This window comes from Urocampus carinirostris, chromosome 2, assembly GCF_059441175.1.
Source record: "Urocampus carinirostris isolate Australia breed hairy pipefish chromosome 2, RoL_Ucar_1.0, whole genome shotgun sequence".
Lineage (NCBI taxonomy): Eukaryota > Metazoa > Chordata > Actinopteri > Syngnathiformes > Syngnathidae > Urocampus > Urocampus carinirostris.
In genome coordinates, this window is record NC_142350.1 from 49,302,911 (window position 1) to 49,329,354 (window position 26,444).

General features: G+C 39.5%; 3 protein-coding genes across 5 annotated transcripts in view; 2 read left to right on the forward strand and 1 right to left on the reverse strand.

Moving 5' to 3' along the window:
* Positions 1-9,441, forward strand: part of LOC148372268 (C-Jun-amino-terminal kinase-interacting protein 3) — a 42,743-nt gene extending 33,302 nt beyond the window's left edge. For all 3 annotated transcript variants that reach the window (XM_088326917.1, XM_088326916.1, XM_088326915.1), the window contains exons 20-27: positions 418-498; positions 566-633; positions 4,055-4,203; positions 4,269-4,440; positions 6,224-6,337; positions 6,418-6,516; positions 7,236-7,322; positions 7,393-9,441. In XM_088326917.1, coding sequence (XP_088183043.1) covers positions 418-498; positions 566-633; positions 4,055-4,203; positions 4,269-4,440; positions 6,224-6,337; positions 6,418-6,516; positions 7,236-7,322; positions 7,393-7,505 — 883 coding nt within the window. In that variant the 3' untranslated portion in view covers positions 7,506-9,441. The remainder of the gene's footprint in view (positions 1-417; positions 499-565; positions 634-4,054; positions 4,204-4,268; positions 4,441-6,223; positions 6,338-6,417; positions 6,517-7,235; positions 7,323-7,392) is intronic.
* On the reverse strand, positions 8,321-10,873 carry LOC148372270 (transmembrane protein 238-like). Its single transcript, XM_088326920.1, has 3 exons — positions 10,723-10,873; positions 10,456-10,593; positions 8,321-8,850 (listed from the first exon to the last, which is right to left on the reverse strand). Exon 3 carries the CDS (start codon positions 8,846-8,848, stop codon positions 8,519-8,521), a length of 330 nt encoding a protein of 109 aa, XP_088183046.1. The 5' UTR covers positions 8,849-8,850; positions 10,456-10,593; positions 10,723-10,873; the 3' UTR covers positions 8,321-8,518.
* A 1,811-nt stretch (positions 10,874-12,684) lies between these two features.
* Positions 12,685-25,905, forward strand: ccdc106a (coiled-coil domain containing 106a). The gene is made up of 8 exons (XM_088326921.1): positions 12,685-12,821; positions 13,957-14,035; positions 14,116-14,217; positions 14,522-14,737; positions 15,353-15,412; positions 17,242-17,508; positions 17,577-17,744; positions 22,052-25,905. Exons 2-8 carry the CDS (start codon positions 13,966-13,968, stop codon positions 22,366-22,368), a joined length of 1,200 nt encoding a protein of 399 aa, XP_088183047.1. The 5' UTR covers positions 12,685-12,821; positions 13,957-13,965; the 3' UTR covers positions 22,369-25,905.
* Positions 25,906-26,444: the final 539 nt, after the last annotated feature.

Genomic DNA, 26,444 nt, shown 5'->3' on the forward strand with positions numbered 1-26,444 from the left:
ATTGGCCGGTCCAAATTGTCCCTAGGTGTGAATGAGCGAATGAGTTGTCTGTCCCTGTGTGCCCTGCGATTGGCTGGCAACCAGTTCAGGGTGTCCCCTGCCCACTGCCCGATGATTGCTGGGATGGGCTCCAGCCCCCCCGCGACCCTACTGAGGATAAGCTGTACGGCTAATGAGATGAGATAAAATCGGGACTTGAGTCTTGTATTTTTGTTCACGGCTGCTTCATTTTTAAACAAGACTTTGTGCAGGAAATCAACCACTCTAACAATCGAATTAGACTTCAGTTTGGGTAAAAGTTTGCCACTTCCAGTGTGCAATAACACCTACCGCTTTTAAATGTCAAAAGGTTGGCATGTATAGTAATAATTTAAACCAAAAAGAGACATTAGATAAAGTAATTGTTTCCTTCTTCAGTATAGTGATCCATTCGGCCTCAGCAGGCAGGGGACGCTGTCTGCACTCGGTCTCCCTCTCCGAAAGCGTTCATTCACTCAAGTGAGTGCGAGTATTTCCTGACAGAACTATTTTTATGTTTCTTGACATGTTTGTTCCATTTCAACAGATATTCCCAGGGTCAAGTCATAGCCGGCCTAGGTGACGGAACTTTAGCGTTTTTCTCAAGCGGTTCAGGTAAGAGCTATCTGTTATCGAGCATATTTTCTCACCATAATGTTCTTACACCAAAATGGCGGCGCCCTCTATGGCGGCGGCTGGATCTGCTCCCGACAGTTTCTCACATTCTAGTCAAAAACCCCAATCTTCGACTCAGTTTATGAGGGCGAACAAAGACAACTCTAACTGTAGATTAATATACGATCGCAGTTTTTTGCTGGATATGCGAACATCCAGAAATCCAGCGCAAATTTCGACGATCACTCTGGAGTGTTTACTTAGCCTCGGAGTGCTACGTCAACAGAACGCAGCGGCCGACAAAGCAGCGAGTAAAAGTGGCAAGCGGAAGCGCTGTGACCGGGGAAGGAAACGAGGTTGTCGGGCCGGGCTAACGGCTCGGATGAAGGCTAAACCCTTCAAAACGCCTCTACCATCCATTTTCCTATCCAACGTCCGCTCCCTGGACAACAAACTGGACCATTTACAAGTGGAATTTACATCGAACCGCGAATTGACGAACTGTTGTGCTTTAATTCTGACGGAGACATGGCTAAACTCAACTATCCCGAATGACGCTGTTAGCATTGTGGGGCTAACTGCTTTCCGCGCTGATAGAAGCGGCGAGCTCACCGGCAAAAGCAAGGGGGGCGGTCTATGCATTTATACCAACAACAACTGGTGTAAAAATGCGAAGATAATATCGAAACACTGCTCACGAGACATTGAACTTTTGACGGTGATCTGCAGACCATTCTACCTACCGAGGGAGTTTAGCGCGACCATCATTACTGCCGTGTACGTGCCCCCCAGCGCTAATACAAAGGAGGCAATGGACGTTCTCTACCGAACTGTGAGTGAACTGCAGCATGCTTACTCCGAGTGCATTTTTATTGCGGCGGGGGACTTTAACCAGGCCAATATGAAAACAGTTCTCCCGCATTTCCATCAGCATGTAAACTTTGCTACAAGAGGTAGGAACACATTAGACCTGGCCTACACAAACATCAAAGGTGCATATAAAGCAGCCCCCCGCCCCCATCTTGGCTCATCAGATCACCTTTCTATTATGCTAATTCCAGCATACAAGCCCCTGCTGACCAGAGAAAAACCTACAGTGAAGCAGGTGAGGGTGTGGTCTGAGGGGGCAATGGAGGCACTACAGGACTGCTTTGATTGCACTGATTGGGACATGTTTAAATCGGCTGCCACTTACAACAACAAAATAAAAATAGATGAGTACGCCATTTCTGTGTCAGCCTACATCAGTAAATGCGCAGAAGACGTCAGCAATAACAAAACTATATGCACCCGTGCCAATCAGAAGCCCTGGATGACTGCTGAAATACGAAAACAACTAAAAGTACGGAACCTTGCCTTTAGATCTGGTGACAAGGAGGCGCTGTTATCAGCGAGGGCTAACCTGAACCGGGCTATCAGACTAGCAAAGCGAACGCACAGTCAAAAAATCCAGGAACGTTTCCTCAGCACAACCAACACCAGGGATATGTGGAAAGGCATTCAGGCCATCACCAGTTACAAGTCAACCACCGCCCCAGTGCAGAACACTAGCATGGACTTTCTGAATGACCTCAACAAATTCTTTGGAAGGTTCGAGGCACAAAACGGCACCCCTGCAGCGAAAGCGGTTCCAAATCAGGACGAAAGAGCACTCCACCTGGACTCATCTGACGTGAGGAAGACCCTGAGAAGGGTCAACACAAGGAAGGCTCCAGGCCCGGACAACATTCCGGGGCGGGTACTTAGGGAGTGCGCCGATCAGCTGGCTTGTGTACTAACAGACATTTTCAACACCTCGCTAGACCAAGCCAAAGTACCATCATGCTTCAAATTTGCCAACATCATCCCAGTGCCAAAGAAACCCCAGATCTTATCACTCAACGATTACCGGCCCGTTGCACTGACTCCTATCATAATGAAGTGCTTTGAGAGACTGGTTAAAGAGCACATCACCTCCAGTCTCCCCTCCTCATTCGACCCCTTTCAGTTTGCCTACAGGACAAACCGCTCCACCAGGGATGCCATCTCCTCTGCGCTTCACCTGAGCCTGACACATCTAGAGGGGAAGAACACCCATGTGCGGATGCTGTTCCTGGACTTCAGTTCAGCATTCAACACCATCATCCCACAACATCTGGTAGACAAAATGAGACTCCTGGGTTTCAACACCCCCCTGCGGAACTGGCTGCTGGACTTCCTCTGTGACAGACCCCAATCAGTGCGGATAGGTCAGAACAGTTCAGATGTCATCTACCTCAGCACGGGCTCCCCCCAAGGCTGCGTCCTAAGCCCCTTGCTGTTCACCTTGATGACACACGACTGCGTCCCTAGGTCCGCCACAAACCACATCGTGAAGTATGCTGACGACACAACAGTGGTGGGCCTCATCAGGGATGACAACGACCTGGCCTACAGAGAGGAGGTGGAGCAGTTGGTGGGCTGGTGCAGGGACAACAGCCTGGTCCTGAATGTCGACAAAACTAAAGAGATCATTGTCGACTTTAGGAAAAACCAGCCCAACCATGCCCCACTTTGCATCAACAACAAGGCTGTGGAGGTTGTCAGCAGTATCAAGTTCCTAGGGGTGCACATTACAAACAAACTCACCTGGTCCGTAAACACTGCATCACTGGTTAAGAGGGCACAGCAGCGCCTGTACTTCCTGCGGAGGATGAGGAGAGCCCACCTGCCCCCACCCTCCCTCATTACATTCTACAGGGGCACCATAGAGAGTATCCTGACCAGCTGTATCTCTGTGTGGTGTGGAGGCTGCAGCGCTGCCGACTGGGGTAGTGTGAGGAGGGTAACGAGGACAGCAGAGAAAATAATCGGGACTACACTTCCCTCCATTCAGGACATTGGCCAGAAGCACTGCCTATCCCATGCAAAAAACATTACCGGGGACCCCTCTCACCCCCATCATGGACTGTTCACTCTGCTAGCCTCTGGGAAGAGGTACTGCAGTGTGCGGTGCAGGACCACCAGGCTCCGCAATAGTCTAGTCCCCCTGGCCATTAGACTGTTAAATGGTCAATCTAACATATAGTTAACTTAAATCTAAACGGCTGCTAATCTGACTTTTGCACTACTGGCAGTTTTTTTTATAGCTTGCCACTCCTTGCACATTGCTCTCTGCACTATTGTAATTACAGCGTTATTGTTACAGTGTTAATGTTACTGTGTACCTGACTTGTTAACCTGACTGCCCATATTGCACATCTGGTTAGCTACTCTTCTTGCACTATCGGCACTATGGTAAAATACTACACGTAGCCAAAATACAATACAACATTATTTATATCTGTACATTCAAGGAAACTGTGGGGGTCAGATGCATCGACATTTCGTTCTGTATACACGTGTACTAGAATGACAATAAAGTAGATCTGAATCTGAATCTGAATCTGATTGGGATTTGAAGGCGGCTGGAACCTGCAGTCCCATTCTTTGATGCACCTGGGCTCCAACCCCGTTCAGCCGATACGCTGTTGTCTTGCCAAAGGAGGACGGCTGTGGGTCGGATATTGGAACCGAGTCCATGTGGTGGACATTAACAAGCGGAAGGTGGAGGTAAGCGGACACAGGGAGTGTGCAAGTGTTTCACGCCAGTTTGACTTGGGGTTTTTGCTTGGCAGCACGTTTTTCCAGTGTCGGAACGCAGCGAGCAGCAAGTGCGTTTCCTGTGCACCGGAGGAAGCAGCGTGTGGACGTCTTGCAGACTCGACTCAGTCATAAGGCTATTTGATTGGTCCAGCGGACGTCTACTACAGGAAGTGGATTTTGCTGCGTTGGTGACAAAATCTTTGGGTGAGTCTGAAAACAAACGTCTTTATAGTGACACAATCTGTTACTTTTCTATACAACACATATGTAAAGTGGGCAGCATGGCGGCGCAGTGGTTAGCGCATGTGTGGCACAGTTCAAGTCATGGGAACCTCCTGCGTGGGTTCAAATCCAGCTCCAGACTTCCTGTGCGGAGTTTGTATGTTCCCCCCGTGCTTGCGTGGGTTTCCTCCGGGCATTCCGGTTTCCTCCCACATTCCAAAAACATGCATTTCAGGTTAATTGGCTGGTCAAAATTGTCCCTAGGTGTGAATGAGCGAGCGAGTTGTCTGTCCCCGTGTGCCCTGCGATTGGCTGGCAACCAGTTCAGGGTGTCCCCTGCCCACTGCCCGATGATTGCTGGGATGGGCTCCAGCACCCCGCAACCCTACTGAGGATAAGCGGTGCAGCTAATGAGATGAGATGAGACATATGTAAAGTGTAGTGCACATCTTTTAATGTTTAGTACTACCAAAGTAAATCATCACTTTGAAAGACCTTTACATCTGTAATATTCCAAGCCTTATATTTGCTTTCTGCTTGAATATTTATATATTTATTTCTATTTATAAAAGTTTGTGTCCGTCACGTCATAGATATTCTACTTACTAACGCCATCTTGCGGCTGAAATCGTCATTGCAGCCTCTGTCAAATGGCCGTTAGCCCCGTGCACGTTCCTGTCCATCTCAGATGTGCTCGAATAAATTCTTCCTTTTCCACTTTTTTGGGTGTTTACGTTGGCATTTGGTCTGTAGTTAAAACAGTCCTTTACTTTTATACACAATTTTCATCCTCAAATAAATGACAACCAGCACGCATGTGAAATAAGTAAGTATAAACCTATTGTTTGATAAAATCAATATCTAATCCCCCTACACCATTTGGAGATATAGTTATTGAAGCTGTTTGATGTTATAATTGCAGACAAAAAGACCTTTTGTGTGTTTTTTATTTTATTTTTTTTCCTAAATAAAGCTTGCATTTAATAAAAAGTTGTCAGTATTGGTCGCCAGAAGCAACGTTTAATGTTTTTGGTATCAATACGGGAAAAAAAACAGTAATGGTGCATCTCTGAAAAAATTACTGGAACATATTTCAGGGTTTACTAATTTATTTTTCAACCTTATTCTGTATTTATACATGCAAGAGATACAAATTTCTTATTCCTATTGAGACAAAAAAGAACAAATGTATTTTCAAGAAATAACTAGTAAAATTATTACTCAAATTAAAAATGAAAGCTTAACCAAAGTGTATTACAGTGATTCTGATATTTGGCAAAATGAAGTTCCGGTAACTTAGTATTTTGTCAATAACTTAAATAATAGAAAAAATTAAAGATAACATGTTTTTAGTCGCTTTGTGCTTACAAAATCAGAGTTATAAAAATTGCCATTAATTGCTTCACAAAGAAGTGAAACTTTAAAAAAAAAAAGTCATTTTTTTCTATTGCAATTAATTTTTTGACATAGATCCATGTTATGTATTTATGTGATAAAGTAAAGTTTTCACATACCGCGGCTTTGGTTGTTTTTACATGGAAATGATTACAATGAAACACAAAACTTTGTTTTTACATGGAAATGATTACATTGAAACTGAAATTTTACTTACAAAAACGTGAAACTTACCATGCCGAAATGTGGCCATGTACAAATGTCAACAATGCTCAAGGACTCCGATTTAAAAAGGGCTAACATTGGCTATTTAAGGGCTGTTGAAATGTATTCACACCAAGTAACAAACATATTTGTCATATATGTCCAGGCCAAGCTTTCCTCAACCTGGCACCTCTTCAAATCTCTGCCCTGGCTGTCATCTGTGGCCGCCTTTGGGTGGGCACGACGGGCGGGGCCATCATCTCCATCCCTCTGTCCATAAGTAATCCTCATGACTTTTATGTCATACCGTACATATCGTAAAGGCAGCTTTTTTTTTATTCGCAAACTTCTCCTCCTCAGCATCTGACGCACTTTCCATCCCATATTGCTCTGTTGCAAACGCCCAGTTGTGTTACCACGGACACCGACAAGCTGTCCGCTTCATTGTTGGTGCACCAGGTAATTAATTTATTTTTCAATCTTGTTGCAGTTTCTTGCAGTTCGGTTCATTTTTATACAATAGTTTTATTTTTAATTTAGTCTACTCCTTTTATTAAGCTGTTATTGCTGGCTAGCGTCACTTAGCATTAGCAGCTAGTCATGCTTAGCCACAAAGATGCAAAACTGTAAAAAAAATTATCTTTTTGGGAACTTTTTTGCTGTTAAATGTTATTTTTATTGTTGCAATGCACCCTTTTCATTGCACTATTATTAAAACTTAGGCCAGTCTTCAAGCATATCATGTACGCTCCAAATAATTGCCGTTTAGTCAAACGCTATTTGCCTAGTGAGGGGTATCGCTGATGTGGCTGCTACCTTTAAACTACTAGCAATAGACACTGTAAATAATTGCAGCTCAAGTTCTCTTGCTAATGCTAGCATACATGTCAGCGATTCTAGCTATGCTAGCATTATTTGTAGTAGTTATTCTGATCTCAACCAACCTGTGACAAAATATCAGAATATTGGCTTCAATTTTTAATCAGCCCTACATAAGTATGCTCAAACAACACAATTTAAAGTGTGTGCCATTGTATGATGCGGCACATAAACAATGAGAGCATTTAGTGCGGTTTAAGGTGCATTCAAATGCAGTTGGATATTTCTAATTCTTGGATGCCTACTTATGTTTAAGTTTCAATGGTAACGAACTAAGATTTGTCTCTGTCTCGCCTCAGGTTGTTTAATGTCGACCGGGAGCAGTAGCATCACAAGCTGTCAGCTAATTTTGAGCGGAGGTGAAGGTTACATCAACTTTCGCATCGGTAAACGGACAGGCGGAAAAATGTCCAATTGTCAGTTCCGGCCACAGTAATTTTCAATCTCGTCCACCAGGCGACGACGAGAGCGACGGCTCGACGGATTTATCGCAGGCTACGCCGCAGCGCTTCGAGCGCAGTCACTTGATCATTTGGCAGGATTGCGCAGGGCCCACATCGGCCCTCTGACACATCTCCAAATCTGGACATTGTGGGGAAAAAAATCCATGTGTGCCTTTGCAGTTTTTATTTAAACTCGTCTTTTTTTTGTTGTTCTTCTGTTACTGAATGTCACTTGTCATGCTTTGAACCTTCACACTTTAATACCAATTTATTTTTCTCGAGGGTCTTTTTTAGTTCCAAAGTTTATGAATAGAATTGTCTTTGTTGTCATTGATTACAATGTAGTGTTCATTGTTCACAATGAGATTTTATTTTTTACAGTGCTGTGTGCTTGTTAAGGGCAGTGGTGGCTCTAGGGGTGAAACTGAGCTTCCTAGTCCTTGTTTTAAGGAACCTGTAGCATACGCCAGAGGGCACCCAGTCAAAGAAGTAGTGGGCAGTGTGAGCGGAGGCCTTTATAATGTCCATAATCTCCTCCAGACTGGGCAGAGATTTGCTGATGATTGTCTGGGCTGTGTTGATGAACCTATAAGGTTCTACTCTGTTGATGCTTATTATTCATCTGTTGTTACTGCATATGTTGTTTACAACCAACTAGAATTAATTATTTCTCTTATGGGAAAAAAAAGTCAAATTGGTTGTGATGTACATATTTACCTCATTCAGTGCTCTTAACGGGGAAAGACATCCAAAAAACTTTACTGGGCTAGCAGTGATTTAGTTTAGGTATCCAAATACCTGTCTTTTAACATTCTACAATCATGGAATGCAAGAACATATTTATTTTTATAATCATGTTTCTTTCAAATTGTTGATTGCTTTAATGTCAAAAGATTTGTTTGAATGGAGATAGTTGAAACGCACAGTAACTATTGAGAAAATCTACAATCTTGTACATAAAAATGTGATTTATTTCATAGCTTGAGTTCTTGCTTGTTTGTTAAACAACACTGGAAATGACGCATCAGGTTGAGGTACAGTATTCCCCATTTTGTCAATTAAAAACACACACATCCAATACACTTTCCTGCTTTGCAACCACTTTTCTTTGTCCTTGGTTGCAGACAGCGGCACTCCTTTTATGTGGGACTGCTTCGAGTACGGGGTAGCCTTATCCTCCGGCTCAGGGATCGAGCCAGTCGGTCCACGGCGCCACCCATTGCGCCGCCCAGCTCCTTCTTGGAAGTCAGGCCCTCAATGTTGCCGCTGTACCACAAAACCCAGCACGCCAACGACATCAGCACCAACAGGGCCCCAGAATACACCAGGAAGTCCCCAAAATCTCTCCCTCGAATCTCCAGCGGCGCAAAGACGCCCAGCAAAAGGAAGGTTACGCCCAACAGGTCCATCAGAACCGCAAACACCAAGGCGGGCTTGCAGTGGGACAAGCCGTCGTATTTTGGGGCCATTTCTTAAAATTCAGAAAAAAAAGATACATAAATCAAAAAGTATGTTGTACTCAAAAGGTGTAATATTAAACCCAAAATCCAAGCTTAAATACGAGTTGGGTCTAAAATCTCAATCATTATGTTCAGGTCGGGCTGAGCTTCGCTTTCTCACCGATTTTCTTTTTTAAAAGAAATATAAGTTTATTTAGATGTGTGTGCGATGTTGCTATGCTAACATAGTGCGCCGAGACGTTAAGAGGCTGTGAATAGTTTGCCGCGAGAGCCCGTGCTCTGCAAAACAACCAAAATCCCCTCAATGTAGATTCAAAGAACTCCTTCCTGTCCCTTTCTGTTGTCCACCCTTAACTGTTATTCTTTGTCCCTGCCACTCAAACAATTGCACTCGATTCGTAAGCACGTACGGCTGCTATGGTTTAGGCCCCATCTTTTAACCTGTGAAAATGATGAACCGCCTTCAAATTTTACCATCGACTCTTAAAAAAAATTGCTTGGTTAAGGAAAATTGTTCATTTAACCTCTGCATGTTGAGTAATGTTTAATAATTTTGGCAATTCAGCTTTGGTTTCAAGGTTAAATAAAATATATACAGGACTGTCTGAGAATGAGATGATGGCAATAAAGTTCATTTTTCTGTAATGCAATTAAAATTCATTAAATATTTTGCAAGCCTTTGACTATTTTGATATTGCCGATTATGGTTCATGGCCTACTACTATACTTTTCAAATGATATTTTAATATTTTAGATGAAATTCACAATGTGTCCATGATTAGCAATATCAAAATAAAAGATTTGAAATAATTCAATTGATTTGTAAGGAATCCAGAATGCATATTTTTGTTTTTTAAATTCCATTAGGCCTACAGAAGATGAAGAACTTAATTACAACTTTCTAATTTTCTGATACAGTCCTCTATATAATATTTCTTATATTAATTTTCGGAGGCAGCACGGCAGAGGAGTGGTTAGTGCGTCTGCGGCACAGTTCCAAGGTCATGGGTTTAAAAACAGCTACCAGCCTTCCTGTGCGGAGTTTGCATGTTCTCCCTGTGCTTGCGTGCGTTTCCTCCGGGCACTCCGGTTTCCTCCCTCATTCCAAAAACGTGCATGTCAGGTTAATTGGGCTGTCCAAATTGTTTCTAGTGGTGAAATAGCGAGTGAATTGTCTGTCTATATGTGCCCTGCGACTGGGTGGCAACAGGTTCAGGGTGTCCCCTGCCCACTGCCCGAAGACTGCTGGGATGGGCCCCAGCACCCCCGCGACCCTACTGAGTATAAGCGGTGCCGATAATGGATTGATTAATTTTCTGTCAGAGTCCTATGTCTCTGTCGTGGTAGGTTTAAAAAAAAAATCCAATAATGCTCTACTTGTAAAATTGGTGCTAAAAATATACCCTCAAAAACATTCCAAAGTGTAAAGTCATTTAAAGATTTAAAAACCGACTTTAAAATGACGGATATTGTGCAAACATTAGCTTGTTTTCTAAACGGTCATAAAATGTCACACCTGTTCTGTGAGTTTCAGGTAAGTATCCACCTCATTTAACTCAAGCACACAATCGAAAACAATCTTTTAACAAACGTACGTATCGTTCTTTGATTCTTACCTCAAATAAATCCAGAGTTATTCGGTTTCTGTTGGAGTTTGGTGAGCAAATAGTTTGTGACACTCCCCGTAAGGACAGAGTGAAACCCGACACCATCTCTACCTGTCTTTTTCCGGTTTTGTTGTTCAACTCTGGCGCCTACACAAGTGATTAAAAAAAGAAAAAATATTTTCATAACATTTTCTCAGAACTAAACTTAATTTTGATATCAATATATGTTTTGTAAACATTTATAAAATGTTTCTAAAATCTTGCCTCGAAGCTCACCGTGACGAGAAATGTCGTAATCCGCATGCAATGAAAATAATTAGAAGAGGAATATTGTTTTTGATTCCTAAACCTAACAAAAATAGATTAGTCCAATTTCCTTATTTAACAATGATTATAAAACGATGGCTCTTTTGTTTGCAAGGAGGTTAAAGTCATGGCTAGAAGGCGCTGTCATTGATGAAACTCAGTCATGATTTATAAGTAACAGACACATCACAAAAGAACCGTGAGATTAGTGCTAGACATAGGCGTAACCAGCCTGTTTTCGGAAGTGCTCAAGCACCCCCAAAATTACCACCTAATACTATGACTTTGTAATCATCAACAGAAATAAGCTCTTTAGAAAATACACAAAACATAAAGCAACATGTGCAAATGTGAGGTTAGGGTTTAATGTGGGCTTTTTACTCCCCTGGATGGAGTTAAAGAGCCTCATGGCACGAGGGATAAATTATCTCCTCAGTAAGAAGCTCTCATTGATTCAAAATGGACAAATGCTCTTTCTTAGACATGAAAAACAAGTTTATTGTGCAACAAGTATGATTCATAGGTTTTCCACAGCTTCCAGTTTATGCTTGAATCTCATTAAATGTGAAATCATGCCTATTAAGGAATTGTTCAGTGAATGTTCAGTCAATTATATTTATAATATTCCTGTAAAATCTGGACTTGTTTATCTAGGGTAGAGGTTACAATTACCAAAGGACAGCAAAAAGCACTGCTTTAAACTTCATTCCTATCATTGAAAATGTTTTAGAAGAAATCAAACCAGTGGTCTTGTGGGACCTTTCCTGTCTAAGGCAGAAGGGTTTTCTCAGTAAACGGACACTTTTTATTTTCTGTTTTTTGGAAAAGAAATCGTTGACCGAAATTGAAAAGCTGTTTTGGTGTGGGGAAAAAACCCTGCTTTTGCTAATGACTACGCAAAGTGAGATTTACGATTTCTTGATTTTGGAAGTTTTAATACATCATTTTAAAATCATTTGGGTCTTACACTTTATCAAAAGTCCTGATTCTATTTGGAACTTCATACCCTTCCATGATTTGTCCAAATTGAGTGTCTGCAATTATTCTTTGCTCGTAATTACAGTATTGTTAGAATCCCAATAACTAGTTACTGGGGAAAGTAACTATTTGCGTTTCATTTGAAATAAGTTGTTGTATAACACAAACTTTTGAAAAAACCTGAACAAATACGATACACCGCGTTTACCTGTAAAGATGTCATTCGATGTATCTTAAATATTTATTAAATATTTTTAAAATCACGCTTCATGACCACTTTGACCGAAAATGACGTCACCACAAAGGCAGTCAGAATATTATTAGCACATGTTTAAAAAACAATTTTAACAAAAAAAAAACAACACGTTTTTGTCCAAACTTAACTTAATGTCAATGCCATTATATGTATCATAAATATTTTAAAATCAGTCTGGGGAATTCACAGTGGCCGAAAATAACGTCAGCCCCAATGATACAAACAATAATGAAAGTATTTATTATAATAACAATAGCAATATCATGAACTTGTTAGCTACCAAAGGGTTCTGACTTTTTTTTAAATTTACAAAATTTTCCAAAAACACCAAACTACATGTATTTTAAATATTTATTAATTACTTTTTTTTTCTTTCTTGCTTGCTTTATTGAAAATTTGCATATACATTACCATAGGAACATCATACCACTGTATTGCATAAACAGTGCATTAAAGTACTGTATTTAATAAATTACTGTAACCAGAAATTACGTCACCCTGCACACATCAATAAAACAGTACTACGGTTATTGTTAACTTGTTAGCTACCGTGAGGGGCCCCAGATTTGTAATAATAATATTACAGATAACAATTTTTTCCAAATTTTCTGTTATTTACTTGTCATTACACGCATTATTTATTTCATGTTTTTAACAGGCCGCAAAGCTCTCGTTGACCGGAAATGACGTCACCAAGATGCAACGTTGATGATAATAATATTGTTATTGTTAGCTTGTTAGCTAACGGAGGGCTCGCAAGATGGCGACATGACAGAGTAATAACGACGCTTTATTACATGTTTATCCAACGGTTATTATTACCAGCGTTCAACCGGTATGTATTTTGTCCACATTGGCGCCGTTTCAATAGAAATGATGAGATGTATTCTCCCGAGACAGAATGAAAACCTAGAGTGAAAAAAAGGTTTTGTTGGTGTTTTAATTTCTTATCGTTATTAGCCTTGTTAGCTCGTTAGCATTAGCCTCAATATGTATTAAAAAAGCAAACAATAGACATGTCATAAGTACATTTGAGCTCATTGTCATTTTTAATGCGAATAAATAAAGGTATACAAAATTATCTTTCGTCGACAAATTACTAGCTTTGGTAGTCCTGAATCACTGGACACTTCATAAGGAACACTTCTAATGGCATCAAATTGGAAAATCGTTCTCGTAAGAATATATATTTTAAACTAATTGTATTTTGAAAAACAACTATGATAGTTCTTACATTAGAATATAAAAATATTGAAAATTCTTTATTGTCATTGATCACATCTTAAGATAAATCGTTTGCAATGAGGTTATATAAATGTGGCACATGTAATAAAAGACCTAAGGAAACATCCATCCATCCGTTATCTGCACTGCATATCCTCACTGGGGTCGCGGGGGTGCTGTAGTCCATCCGAGTTCCTTTCGGGCAGTGGGCAGGGGACAACCAGAACTGGTTGCTGGTCAGTCGCAGAGCACACTGACACATACAATTCACTCGCTCATTCTCATCTAGGGACAATTTGGACCGGCCAGACAATCTGTTTTTGGAATGTGGGAGGAAATCTGAGTCCCCAAAGGAAACCCACACAGGCACAGGTAGAACATGCAATCTCCACACAGTAAGCCTGGTAGCTGGATTTGATCCCATGACCTCAGAAGTGTGCCACGGATGCGCTAACCGCTCAGCGACCGTGCTGCCCCTCAAAGAAACAAATCAAATTTTAAAAAGATTATGCGGATAAATAAGCAACATCTACAAGATAGCGCTTACAGACTGACCACTGGCCTAAGTTATCAGTGCATTGGAAAATTGTGCACTGACGAATCGTGTAATGACATTAGCATCAACATTTTGCAAAAATATAAAGAATAATATACTTCTCATGTAGATGCTTGAAAGAAATACGAAATTATTTTGGCAACAACATAAAACAATTAACCTAAAACTAATGTTTTCCCCATGTTTCTAGATTTTGGTGATGGAGAACGCAAACAGATCTGATGCTGCACCCACGTCCAAGAGTCCCTCAGGAACTTTACAAATACAGAGTAAGATCTTAATAAGTTTTCACAAAATCACACATTGGAAATAATATCCTAATTCCTTCTGTTTCCCTGCCCCAATCAAGATTTAAAAAATGAAGACACCTATGATGTCACCATGCCGCTGGAGGAAAACAACTTTGAGCAACAAGGAGGATTTTTTAACCAAGGCGAGCAAAGTTTTGAAGGTAGATTTTACCTTTTGGGCTAATCATGAGTGTGCTTTGACGTTGAAATTAACAATTATCCATTCCAGCTTGACACTTAGTCCATAATAGTGACATTTAAGTGTCTAAAATGGGGGCCTGTCTGGCTTTTTATCTTGGACAGCCAAATTAAAATGTTAAAAACAATGCAGGAAAGATGATTTTAGTGTGTTAAAGCTATCTATTAGCCTATCTATGGTGGGCTAGCAAAATAAAGCGAAATATTCAGAATAGTTGCTTCAAATACATTCACATACGCTTGACTGTGTCTTTCCCCCCTCGGTAGAGTCGTCATCACCTGCAGGCCCGTCTCACATTAACAGCTCATACGTGGTACTCACCAACCTACGCACGCAGCTACAGATTTCTGTGGAAAAAAACTCGTGGCTCCAGAAACGGATTGAGGACCTGGAAGAGGAGCGTGATTTCCTCCGCTGCCAGTTAGACTCTTTCATTTCGTCCACAAAGAACCAGCGGCAGGACCAGAGCCAGTACAATAATGGTGAGAATTTATGATATTTGCTAGTAATGTTAGCAATACAATATGTACCAGCTCAGTAGCCTAGATGGTAGTGTGCCCGCTTTGAGACTGGGAGGTCGCTGGTTCGCGCCTCGGCCGAGACATACCTAATTGGTATAATGGTGGCGCCCTCTGGCTGCGGCTGCATCGACTCGCTACAACGGGTCAGGTGTATCGACATTTTGTTCTGTGTACATTGTTACAAAGAATGACAATACAAAGGAAATTATTATTATATTAATATAAATTGGGATGCATGATCATTATCAGGACTATGGTTATCAAAGCAATAACTGCCAAATATGAGGTCACAGTTATCAGTTTGATGGGAAGAAAAAAAAAAGACCTGATGCCACGTTATAATCTTGATATTGACCAATACTACTTGGTATAAGTAGTCAAAGCATTCGTAATGTGTACAGCTAATATAAGGTCACTTGATGAAAATGAGTAATATATTTTTCTAAGTCAAAGCATATGTTACATTGAGCCCCCAGAAGCAGGATTTCATGGTATCGGTGCACCCTAATTTATAAAAAAAATATGTTTTTTCCTTTCTGTTTAATGACAATGAATGAGAAAACATCCCATTTGCAGGTTATGAGTCAAGACGGTTCACTTGGAGAGGAAGAAGAGATGATGAACGACCTGTTGCTGGTAAGATAAAGACTAAAATGTATATGTACTTGCAGACTCCTGCATAGAGCTCATCCAATAAATGTATCAACTCTAATTACAGTGTTTGACTGAAAACATATTCAATATACAGACGCTGCCCTACTTGCGAACGAGGTTCCGGTCAATCGTTCGTATGTTGAATTTGTTTTTAAGTTGCTCCAGTGCTATATTTTCTATATTTAATGTTTATATAAGCATGTTTAAGGTGTGCATAAGTAACCTGTATTGTTTAGAAACTGAAAAATAAACGTTTAATAAAATACCATGCTCTATAACGTTACAAAGCAGGCTTAATGATAAAGCATAGTACTGAAAAACAAACCTACACATTAGGCGTTGACAATCTTGGTCTGTGAAGCCCTTTGAGACTCCCTGTGATTAAGGGCGTCACATATAAACATGACTTGACTATAAAGATAACTAAAGTTACGTTTAAATGTAAATGGTCTGCATTTATATAGCGCTTTTCAAGTCAATGAAGACCTCCCGAAGAGTTAGGCGACTTCCTCCTCCGTGGTAAAAAGTGGTCGAAAAAAAGGGTTCCGATCATTTTTTTCAAATGCATCAAGCTTTCTTATTCCACTTTAATTAAAAAAAAAAAAAAACGGCTCGCCTCTTCTTTACAATTTACATCACCCAATTAAACTGATGCACGAGATAGTAAAAAGTAAAAATGTCAACGTTCTTAGCGTGCTTGAGATACAGTGCAGTGTGTATACACACAAACTAGGAAGTAGAAGCCGAATTTCTTCTTCGTGTGGATGCTGGGTGACCTCTCACAGCGCCACATGCCGGTAGCGGTGGAAAGAAGCTCTGCAGCACTGTTCTCTACTCAGAAAAAGGTGCACATAATACAAAATCTAACTTAGAGCAATGTCCGGATATTTTTCGACATCCCCCCAAAAAATTTCGTATGTACCGTTGTTTGTAACTCGAATGTTCGTAAGTAGGGGAGCATCTGTAATTCAAAACATAATTACTTGTCGCATCCTTTTAAATCCATCTAATGTTTACCACAATACAAATATGATTTGGAGACATACTATATGACCATTTCACATGAATATTAGCCAGCAACAGGGCATGAAAGATAGTTTTAATCCCCCAATAACACCTAGGCTAAGCGAGCTTGATATACCCGCTGTGGCTGAATAGAACAAGTAATTAGACTTAGGTTGAGCTGGTGTAAGTGATTGACATTACTGGCTAGAGAAGCTAATACAAAGGCCAGTAAAGGATTGCAAGAGCAAATATGCTTGAAACAGGGGACTCGGCAGTGATCACATGTTTTGATCAACTTTGTGTGGTAAGTGGCCGTTAATAGCTAAAAGAATCACTGGGACAAGCTAGCTTGGCAAAAGGGTCATTAGGGGTTTCAAAGTAATAAGATGGTGGCCAAACATGAGATCAGGGTTTATCTCCTGGCGATCACCATGTCTTTGCGCACTTATGACTTTGTTCATGCCACTGCTTTTGTGTGAACAAATTGACTTGTGCGCCCCCCGTGTTGTTTGACGACAGCATACATAGAGGCTCTACAGTCGAGCACACAGCGTTAAGCCCACCCATCACACAAATCCCTCCTTAACCTGCCCCGGTGACAGCATTTGCCGTGCGCTGTCTTCTGATAACACAATGCGCCATACGTTGATATCAATGACGAGATAAGGACAATTCCTTTCAAAATGTGTGAAGCTGTGAACCAGCAATAACCAAAGCGCGAAGTAGCTTTGGATTTCTCTATCATATTTTATTCAAATGAATAAAGAGCCATTAAGTAGCATCATGTTTTTTCTTTACATTTCCAGCCCAACAGGCAACTGACTCGCCTCACTTGCCCTCTCGCCAATTCATCCAACGAAGGTTGCAAGTTCCTCCGCCCGCAACTCCCTCTAAAAACCTAATCTCTAATCCGATCAGCAATCAGATGGCCTCCATGAACGCTCTATTCAATTCGGCGCAATCGGCGGTGCTCCTGCAAAGCCTCGGCACGGCTGGCTCCCCGGCTGTTGCCACCGGCAACGCCGCCAGAACGCTTGTGAGCGACCTGAACGGTCATGGGAACATGGGTGCAGGTAATATCAAATAGTTAAGGAAATTGGGTGTGAAAAAGGGAAAAAAGGATTGTGATTGTTCTCTACAGATTCGCTTTCACTCTTGGGAGAATCGGAGGAGTACTTGGAGCACGATGGCTACCTAGAAGACGAGGGGATGTTATCCGGAGAAGGCTCCATCATCCAAGACAACGGCAACAAACAGTCTTTGATAAAGAGGAGGCGGATTTTCCGGGGGCTTCGAGAGAGGCAGAGAGGTACCAAAAGAACCATGAGTTCAAATTTATTTGATAACTGCAATATTGATTTGAAAAAAAAAAAACCCTCCGATTTTAATTGGAACATTTTCCAACATTTTCGTTTCTTAAAACTTAAATCAATTTAATTGTGCTTTTATGTTAAAAAAAAGCCCCCTGGAAATTATTTTCTGTGGGTTTTTTTGTTTTGTTTTATGGAAATATGCACAGTTCTCGAAAAAAAAAATCACTTCTATTTTTTTCCCAGATTTGGGATTTAGTTAAGGCAACAAAAAATTGCTTTGCCAATATCTACAGGATGTTTTGTATTTTTTATTTAATTTATTGTGTTTTTACAATTTTTCTGTGTTAATCTTATATCATAGTTAAATAATCATGATCATGAAAAACATGACACTTATCTAAAAGTACCTTATCAAAACGTATGAATGTATGTAAAAATATTAAGAAAAAATATAAAATTAAATACTTTTATAATGTTTACATTATAAGTCTACATTTTACACTTTACAATTTAAATTTTACGTTATTTTGATTGATAGGCTTTATTGTGTTAGTGTAATAACTATTGTTATGACCAAGACAAGCTTCAACTTTTTCATGTAAACCCTTTTTTCTGTTTTTATTTCCATTATATTGTGAATTATTATTAATTATTATTATTATTAATTTGTGGATTTTTTTTTATTTGATTATATATTTTTCACTTCAATTAAAAGAGAGGGGAAAATGCCAAAATATTTTAATGTAATATTTACCTTTTGAAAGCGTGAAATTTATAACATAGAAATGCCTGATTCATTAATTTAAACTGTAAAAAAAATCACACAAAAATATCTGATTTATTAATTAAAAACATACCAATTATTTAAAAACATGAAATTTATGTATAAATGTGGACATTATCAAGAAAAAAAACTATTCAATTATGACCAGAAAATATAAAATACGAATAAGAAAGGGGATTTTACTTTTCTTTGATGTTGTTTATTTTCTGTGTGTCAGTAACACGCTTCTCTACTAATATATTTGCATATTTAATAATATGCATGAAAGCCAAAAAGTGTCAAGTGTGATCAAAGTTTGTATGGGTGCTTCAAATCGTTGAAAATGCTTTAATTTTAACATGTTTTCAAGAATTGAAAAGTGCTTGAATTTTGGGTGAGGTGCTTGTAAATACTTGAAATTGTTGCGATGTTTCTCAACAAGTCTGCTTAGAAATGTCTTTCACACTGCTCTCTGGTGGCTTCGCTCTGCCATTGTGTGTCCTCTTCTCTCGTGATTAACGGCAGCTGGCATTACTTTGTGCGTCGTTGTCGTTTGAAGCGTCATCGCCCCTAAGATGACAGGTGCATCTGCACCTAAAAAAGTCTGTATCAGATGTGTATTCGTGCTAGGATTACAAATCAGTTATGGACACTTATCATGGGCCATGCAAAAATTTAAGATAGGTTTTCCCAATTGTAAATTGTAATGGGGAAAAATTTCCTGCAACTGAAAATGTAAGCTACATACTATTGTCATTTTACTGAACACCGCTATGGGTCATATGTCTTGATTAAAAATTGCATATGTGAATCACAGATTTACAGTGCATCCGGAAAGTATTCACAGCGCTTCACTTTTTCCACATTTTGTTATGTTACAGCCTCATTCCAAATTGTATTAATTTAATCTCTTATCTCAAAATTCTACTCAAAATACTCCATTATGACAATGTAAAAAAGTTTTTTTTTTTTTAACTTTTTTTGAATTTATTAAAAATGGAAAACTAAGAAATCACATTTACATAAGTATTCACAGCCTTTGCTTAATACTTTGTTAATCCACCTTTGGCAGCAAATACAGCCTCAAGTCTTTTTGAATATGATCCCACAAGTTTAGCACACCTATCTTTAGGCAGTTTTGCCAATTCTTCTTTGCAATAAGTCTCAAGCTCAATCAGGTTGGATGGGAGACGTTTGTGCACAGCCATTTTCAGATCTCTCCAGAGATGTTCGATCGGATTCAAGTCTGGACTCTGGCTGGGCCACTCCAGGACATTCACGGACTGGTTCTGAAGCCAATCTTTTGAGATTTTGGCTGTGTGTTTTGGGTCGTTGTCCTGCTGAAAAATGAACCTTCACCCCAGCCTGAGGTCAAGAGCGCTCTGGAGCAGGTTTTCATCCAGGATATCTCTATATTTTGCTGCATTCATTTTTCCTTCTATCCTGACTAGTCTGCCAGTTCCTGCTGCTGAAAAACATCCCCACAGCATGATGCTGCCACCACCATGCTTCACTTTAGGGATGGTATTGGCCTGGTGATGAGCGGTGCCTGGTTTCCTCCAAACATGACGCCTGGCATTCACACCAAATAGTTCAATCTTTGTCTCATCAGACCAGAGAATTTTGTTTCTCATGGTCTGAGAGTCATTCAGGTGCTTTCTGGCAAATTCCAGACGGGCTTCCATGTTCCTTTTACTAAGGAGTGGCTTTTGTCTGGCCACTCTACCATACAGGCCTGATTGGTGGATTGCTGCAGAGATGGTTGTCCTTCTGGAAGGCTCTCCTCTCTCCACAGAGGAACCCTGGAGCTCTGACAGAGTGACCATCAGGTTCTTGGTCACCTCCCTGACTAAGGCCCTTCTTTCCTGATCGCTCAGTTTAGAAGGCCGGCCAGCTCTAGGAATAGTCCTGGTGGTTCCAAATGTCTTCCATTTACGAATAATGGAGGCCACTGTGCTCATTGGGACCTTCAAAGCAGCAGAAATTTTTCTGTATCCTTCCCCAGATTTGTGCCTCAAGACAATCCTGTCTCGCAGGTCTACAGACAGTTCTTTTGACTTCATGCTTGGTGTTTGTGCTCTGACATGCACACTCAACTGTGGGACCTTATATAGACAGGTGTGCGCCTTTCCAAGTCATGTCCAATCAACTGAATTTACTGCAGGTGGACTCCAATTAAGCTGTAGAAAGATCTCAAGGATGATCAGTGGAAAAAAGATGCACCTGAGCTCAATTTTGAGCTTCATGGCAAAGGCTGTGAATACTTATGTAAATGTGATTTCTTAGTTTTCTATTTTTAATAAATTCAAAAAAAGTAAAAAAAAAAAAAAACTTTTTCACATTGTCATAATGGAGTATTTTGTGTAGAATTTTAAGATAAGAGATTAAATTAATACAATTTGGAATGAGGCTGTAACATAACAAAATGTGGAAAAAGTGAAGCGCTGTGAATACTTTCCGGATGCACTGTATTTGGGGCTCTGCAAAATATCGTGTGGTGAATAAGTTTTTGCATATTTATACCTCTCAAAGGTTTTAGATAATCAATCCAATTTCAATATCATATAAACAACCCAAGGAGATGCTAAATGCTGTTTTGAAATGTAGATTCCATTTATTAAGGCACAAAACCAATTGAAGGCTATCTGGCCTCAAGTAAGGTTAGTGTTCATGACTCCACTATAAAAAGACACTGGACAAAAATGGTACTCATGGGAGATGAGATTGCTATCACAAAGGAACACAAAGAGTCGTTTCCCATTTGCCAAAAAGCATCTTGATTATCCTCAAAACCTTTGAAGAAGCATTCTGTGGACTGATGGGTCAAACATTGACCAGGACAACTTGCTATGTTTGACTGAATAATGAATTCTGGTGTATACCAGAAGACCTAATACTAAAGAATTTTCGATAATGCAGCAGGACAATGATCTGAAACACACCAGCAAGTCCACCTCTGAATGGCTCAAAAAATAACAAAATAAAGGTTCTGGAGTGGCCAAGTCAAAGTCTGTATTTAAATTCAATTGAGATGCTGCACTGTGACCTAAAATGGGCAGTTTGTGCATGAAGACCCTCTAATATGGCAGATTTGAAACAATTTTGCAAAGAAGAGTGGGCCAAGATCCCTTCACAGTGTTGTGAAAGACTCATTACCAATTATTGGAAACGCTTAATTTCTGTAATTGCTGCCAAAGGTGGCACAACTCGCTATTACGTTTATTAGGTAATTAGTTTTCTCACAGGGCCAGATAAATGGAATCAGCATTTCAAAACTGCATTTTGAATTTCCTCGGGTTGTCTCTGTGTTATATTAAAATTCGTTTCATGATCTGAAACATTTTGAGAGTGATAAATAATATTAACAGATATCAGGAAGGGGGCCAATTCCTTTTCACGGCACTGTACATTATTCACACCTGCTTTTTTGTCTACTGGTGAAATTGGAAAATTGGCTTCGAAAGCCCTTAAAAAGTGCTTAAATTGAGAAAGGTGTACAAACCCTGTGTGATTCCTCTTGTTTTCCGCTCCACTCTCCAGTAAAAGATGCTGCCGGCGTGCTTTTCCGCTACAAGAAAATCCTCCTAACCTACCAGCGTCTTAAAAACATGTCCAAGGCCTTCCAAATCCACGGCGTGGACCGCAACACGGTGGCTTCTACCACCCCGATTGCCGAGCTTCTGCTGGTGGCCCCCGAGAAGGTGGCGCTTGTGGGGGAGTTTGACCCGTCCAAGGAAAAACTTCTGGACTACGCTCGCCGATGCTACACGGCGCTGGATGAGGAGACGCTGAACCGGGTGCAGGCCTTAAAGAAGAACAACTTGCTGCTGCCTATTTCTTACCGCTTCAGACACTGACGCCAGAACCAGGAAGGGAACTGGGGGCAAGTCCACTAAAAGGAGGAATATTTTCTCCAATTCCATTTCACTTTCAATTCTATCACTTTATTTTGTGCTTATGCTGATCTCAGTTTTCTTCAAGGTGAAAACTACAGCAGACCCCCGGGTTACGGCATCCCCACCTTACCATTTGGGATACGATGTTTCTTAGGCCCCTCGTTACACCTCCATACAACAAAAACAACAAATGATTGTAAATTCGAGACTAAAAGCCGCTACTTTTTTTACTACATTTAAAACACTGCGGCTTTTAAGGGACAGTGTGTATTATTTGGTGCCTCTTAGTTTTGAAAAACACTCATTCATTTAAAAAACACTATTGATTTAAATCATGAGCAAGAATAAATGAACTATCGTATAAATGTGCGTTTTTCTCAAAACTCGTAGGCAGAGAAATTTGCATTTATTTGGCATAAGATCACCATTGCTGCTAAGTGTCCCCCCCACAAAAAACTTTTATTCTTTACTCGTTTTTTGCCTTCTTATCATTTTTCTTATGTTTAATTTATTTTTTTTCATATTTCCTTCTACTTTTTTTCTGACTTTTTTCCATTTTTCTTTTTTTAAATGTATTTTTGCCATCACTGTTTCTTCTCTTCATTTTTTCTTTGACTTTCTGTTTTTTCTTTCTTTTTTACGTTTTCCATCATTCCTTTTTCATTTTTATTGTGTTCCTTCTTTTTAGTTTCTGTTTTCAGTTTTTCTCCCCTTTCCTTCTTTTTTATGTTGTTCTTTTTCCTTTTTCTTTTTGTATTTCCCGTTTCTTTCATTTTCTTTTTCTTTCCTTTTTATTCTTTATTTCTTTGTCTTTTTTGTTCTTTCACAAAAGGCTTGGTAAAAACCTAAGGAAATGGTTCATTTTGGTCACTTTGAGTCTCAGTAATTAGTGTTTTTCCATTGTGCTTTTTACACTACACAAAATATCTAGTGGTCTAATATTACACGCTGTCCTTTTAAATATGGGTTGGGGTTCCGTGGGGGAACGGAGGAAAACGGCGAGCTGCTCTTTTCCACAATGCATACGCTCTAAATACAAAACACAGAAAGTGACGTCTGTAACCATTTGTAACACCCATTTAGAGAATAAATTAGTTAATGTTTTTGCCAACATCATTCATACAATACATTACAGAAGTGAAACCGGAGGTTTAATAGTACTTAATTAAAAATTTACCGCGTACTCATGGTATTTCAACTTTTACACCAACAAATCAACTCCTCAATTAATCCATCTAGATTGAACTGCAGCAGATGTTGTCTATCCAGAATGTTCTTCTGTATCATCGTCAATGTCAGGTCACTCAAGTTACCTTTAATCCTTGAGGAACGATGACAAGCGAATGCTATTTTGTTCATTGAGCGGGTACCACCAATGACACAAAAAGACATGTTTGTGTTGCAATCTGGCACTATTCCCCACAGAATGGTTCCCCTGGTGCTGTTGTCTAGAAACGTATGGCTCCGATTTTAATCGACACAGCCCTCATTTGCATTTTCTTTTAGAGCAGTAGTAAATATCCTTGTCTTTATAATCGCAATTTGTACTTTGTTACTACCGTAAAATTTGGACCATAAGGCGCACCTGTTTATTAGCCGCACCCAGGACGATTTTTAAGGGAAAAAACCTTTTGTACACACATAAGCCGCACCTGATTATGAGCCGCCTGTGCCCACACTGAAATATGAGATATTTACAAAGAAAGACAGTAGGCAGAAAGAGTATTATTAATGTACGGTACCTTAACCCCTTAACGTTTTGACAGCGGGCCACCGGACTTTTGATCAACAAATACATGTCTGTTCGATGTCACTAGACACTGAAATACGTCATGCCACAAACTCTTGGGATTCGAGATTTCCAACTATACTCATTAGAGAAACATCACCATCAGTCTGGAACAAGAAACCCGAAAACTATAAAGCTGAAGTAACTAACCACTACGTCCCCTGGCTGTCTTCAACTTCTTTGAATAGCGGCGAAAATGGCTTTGTTTCATTAAGGACAATCAAATAGAATTTAACTGTGTAACTCCAAAGCAAGGAGGTTGCTTCCTGTAATCTGTTAGTTTCGTCACATTATTTCCGTTTGCAAATAAAAATATTTGTAAAATTATTCCCAATTAAGTTACATAAAAATTGTGTCTTCCTTGACACATATATTCCACCTGTCTCACTTTTACCTTTAATGCTCGGGCGCCCCTGGCGGCCGTTAGAAGAAATGCATAAATGAAAGCTTGGGGGGGGAACAAATTTTATAATAATAATAATAATAATAATTTCCTTGTATTGTCATTCTGTGTAACAATGTACACAGAACGAAATGTCGATTACATCTGACCCGATGCAGCCGCACTATAACCAGGATACAGTGTCCCCGCCTTATGGCGTTTGCACTCTATGGTGTGAAATAAGATGGGGTTTTTTGACCCCTGTTTATGGCATTTTCCCCACCATACGACATCAACAACAAATTATTTTTCAGCACAGGTTATGTCTTTTAGATGCTGGTCTGCTAATAGTGCGCGCCGTGGCTTTATGAAATTCCTGACATGCTATTGGCTGAATTCCCTCTCCCAATGCCTATCTCTCAGTTCAATTCAGATTCTTGTGTGCTTTGTAAACACTTTGCGAGTCGACAATACGAGACCGTATTTTTAGTACATTATTTATTCGCTCTTGGTCCCAAGGTTTGTGGTGGTGCTAAAGGGAGAAGCAATAAACATGATAATCATGGTAAGGAAACTTGAGATTATGAGGAAATATGAAGAAGGCTCATTTATTGTTCCTGTCGCTAAGGAATATGGTTGTAACCTATTAAGAATTGAGACTATCATGTAAAGATAAGGCAGTAATAAAAAAGAAAGTCTTGTAAGGGCATGACAATCCTCAAGTGGAAGTTATAAAATGAGTTTTTATTCTTAATCAGCTGTCTCCTCCCCCTCTGCATCTACCTGCTACTTTATTGGACCAGCTCAAGTCACGTCAAACAAAAGCCAAATAACATTTATTTTATTTATTTTTCATTTATAATTATTTATGATCTTATTTAATCATTTACATGCATATTACATTTAAGTAGTACTTAACATGTATTATTTTATCTCGGGTATGGGGGAGAACTTATTGGTTTCTATCCCCCGCCTCACGACAATTTTACCTTGCGATCCCCACCTGAGGACAGATTCATGTCTTATCCCGGGGTTGTACGGTATCAAAGTATTTAGCACTTTGTAATTTTGATTTTGACGTCAAACAATTTTTTTTTACTTGAGACAAAATTGTGTGTAACCGTGCAACTAAATATGCTATTTAAAAAAACTTTCCAGTGTTCTTGTAATGTTTTTATCCATAACCATAAAAATGTATTTGTAGTTTTTTTAATTTGCACTTAATTTTTTGGGAATTGACAGGCTTGAGCCTTTATTTATCATTGTTGTGCCAATTTTTTTTTTCATTCAGTTTCAGTTGTGTTAATTAAAGTTTTTGTCTTTTGGATTGACGTGTTTTTCTGCTGTTTTACGATAATTGATTCCATCTTTGTCTAAGAAATAAACTTTTTATGCCAGTAAAATGCGTCAGGTCACAATCCTACACAAATTACAATTATTTTGAAAGGCTTTTTCCAAAATAAAAGATAGTTGTAAAAGGATCTTCATGATATCTATGACCCTTTTCAGTATAATCAAAGAAAATGGATGAATAGACAATATCAATTTATAATTATATATCATATCATGATCAATTTCAAAGTGAGTATTGTACAACAATTTGAGATGTCTGAAATTTTGAGTGTCACTCGTATTTTAGTAATTTTACGTTTTGTTTTATATAACTGTTCGGCCCATAAATGAATACAAATAAGTACATCTACACAATTATAAATCTAAACTAATCGGATAAATAAATACTTACTGCTTAACAACACAATTTTTGAAACAGGATGCAACAAAAAAATGTATGACTAAAATATAAAGCATCAAATAAAGTAGTTTACCTCCCCTTTACTTACTTATATATTTTTTTCTTTGAGTGTC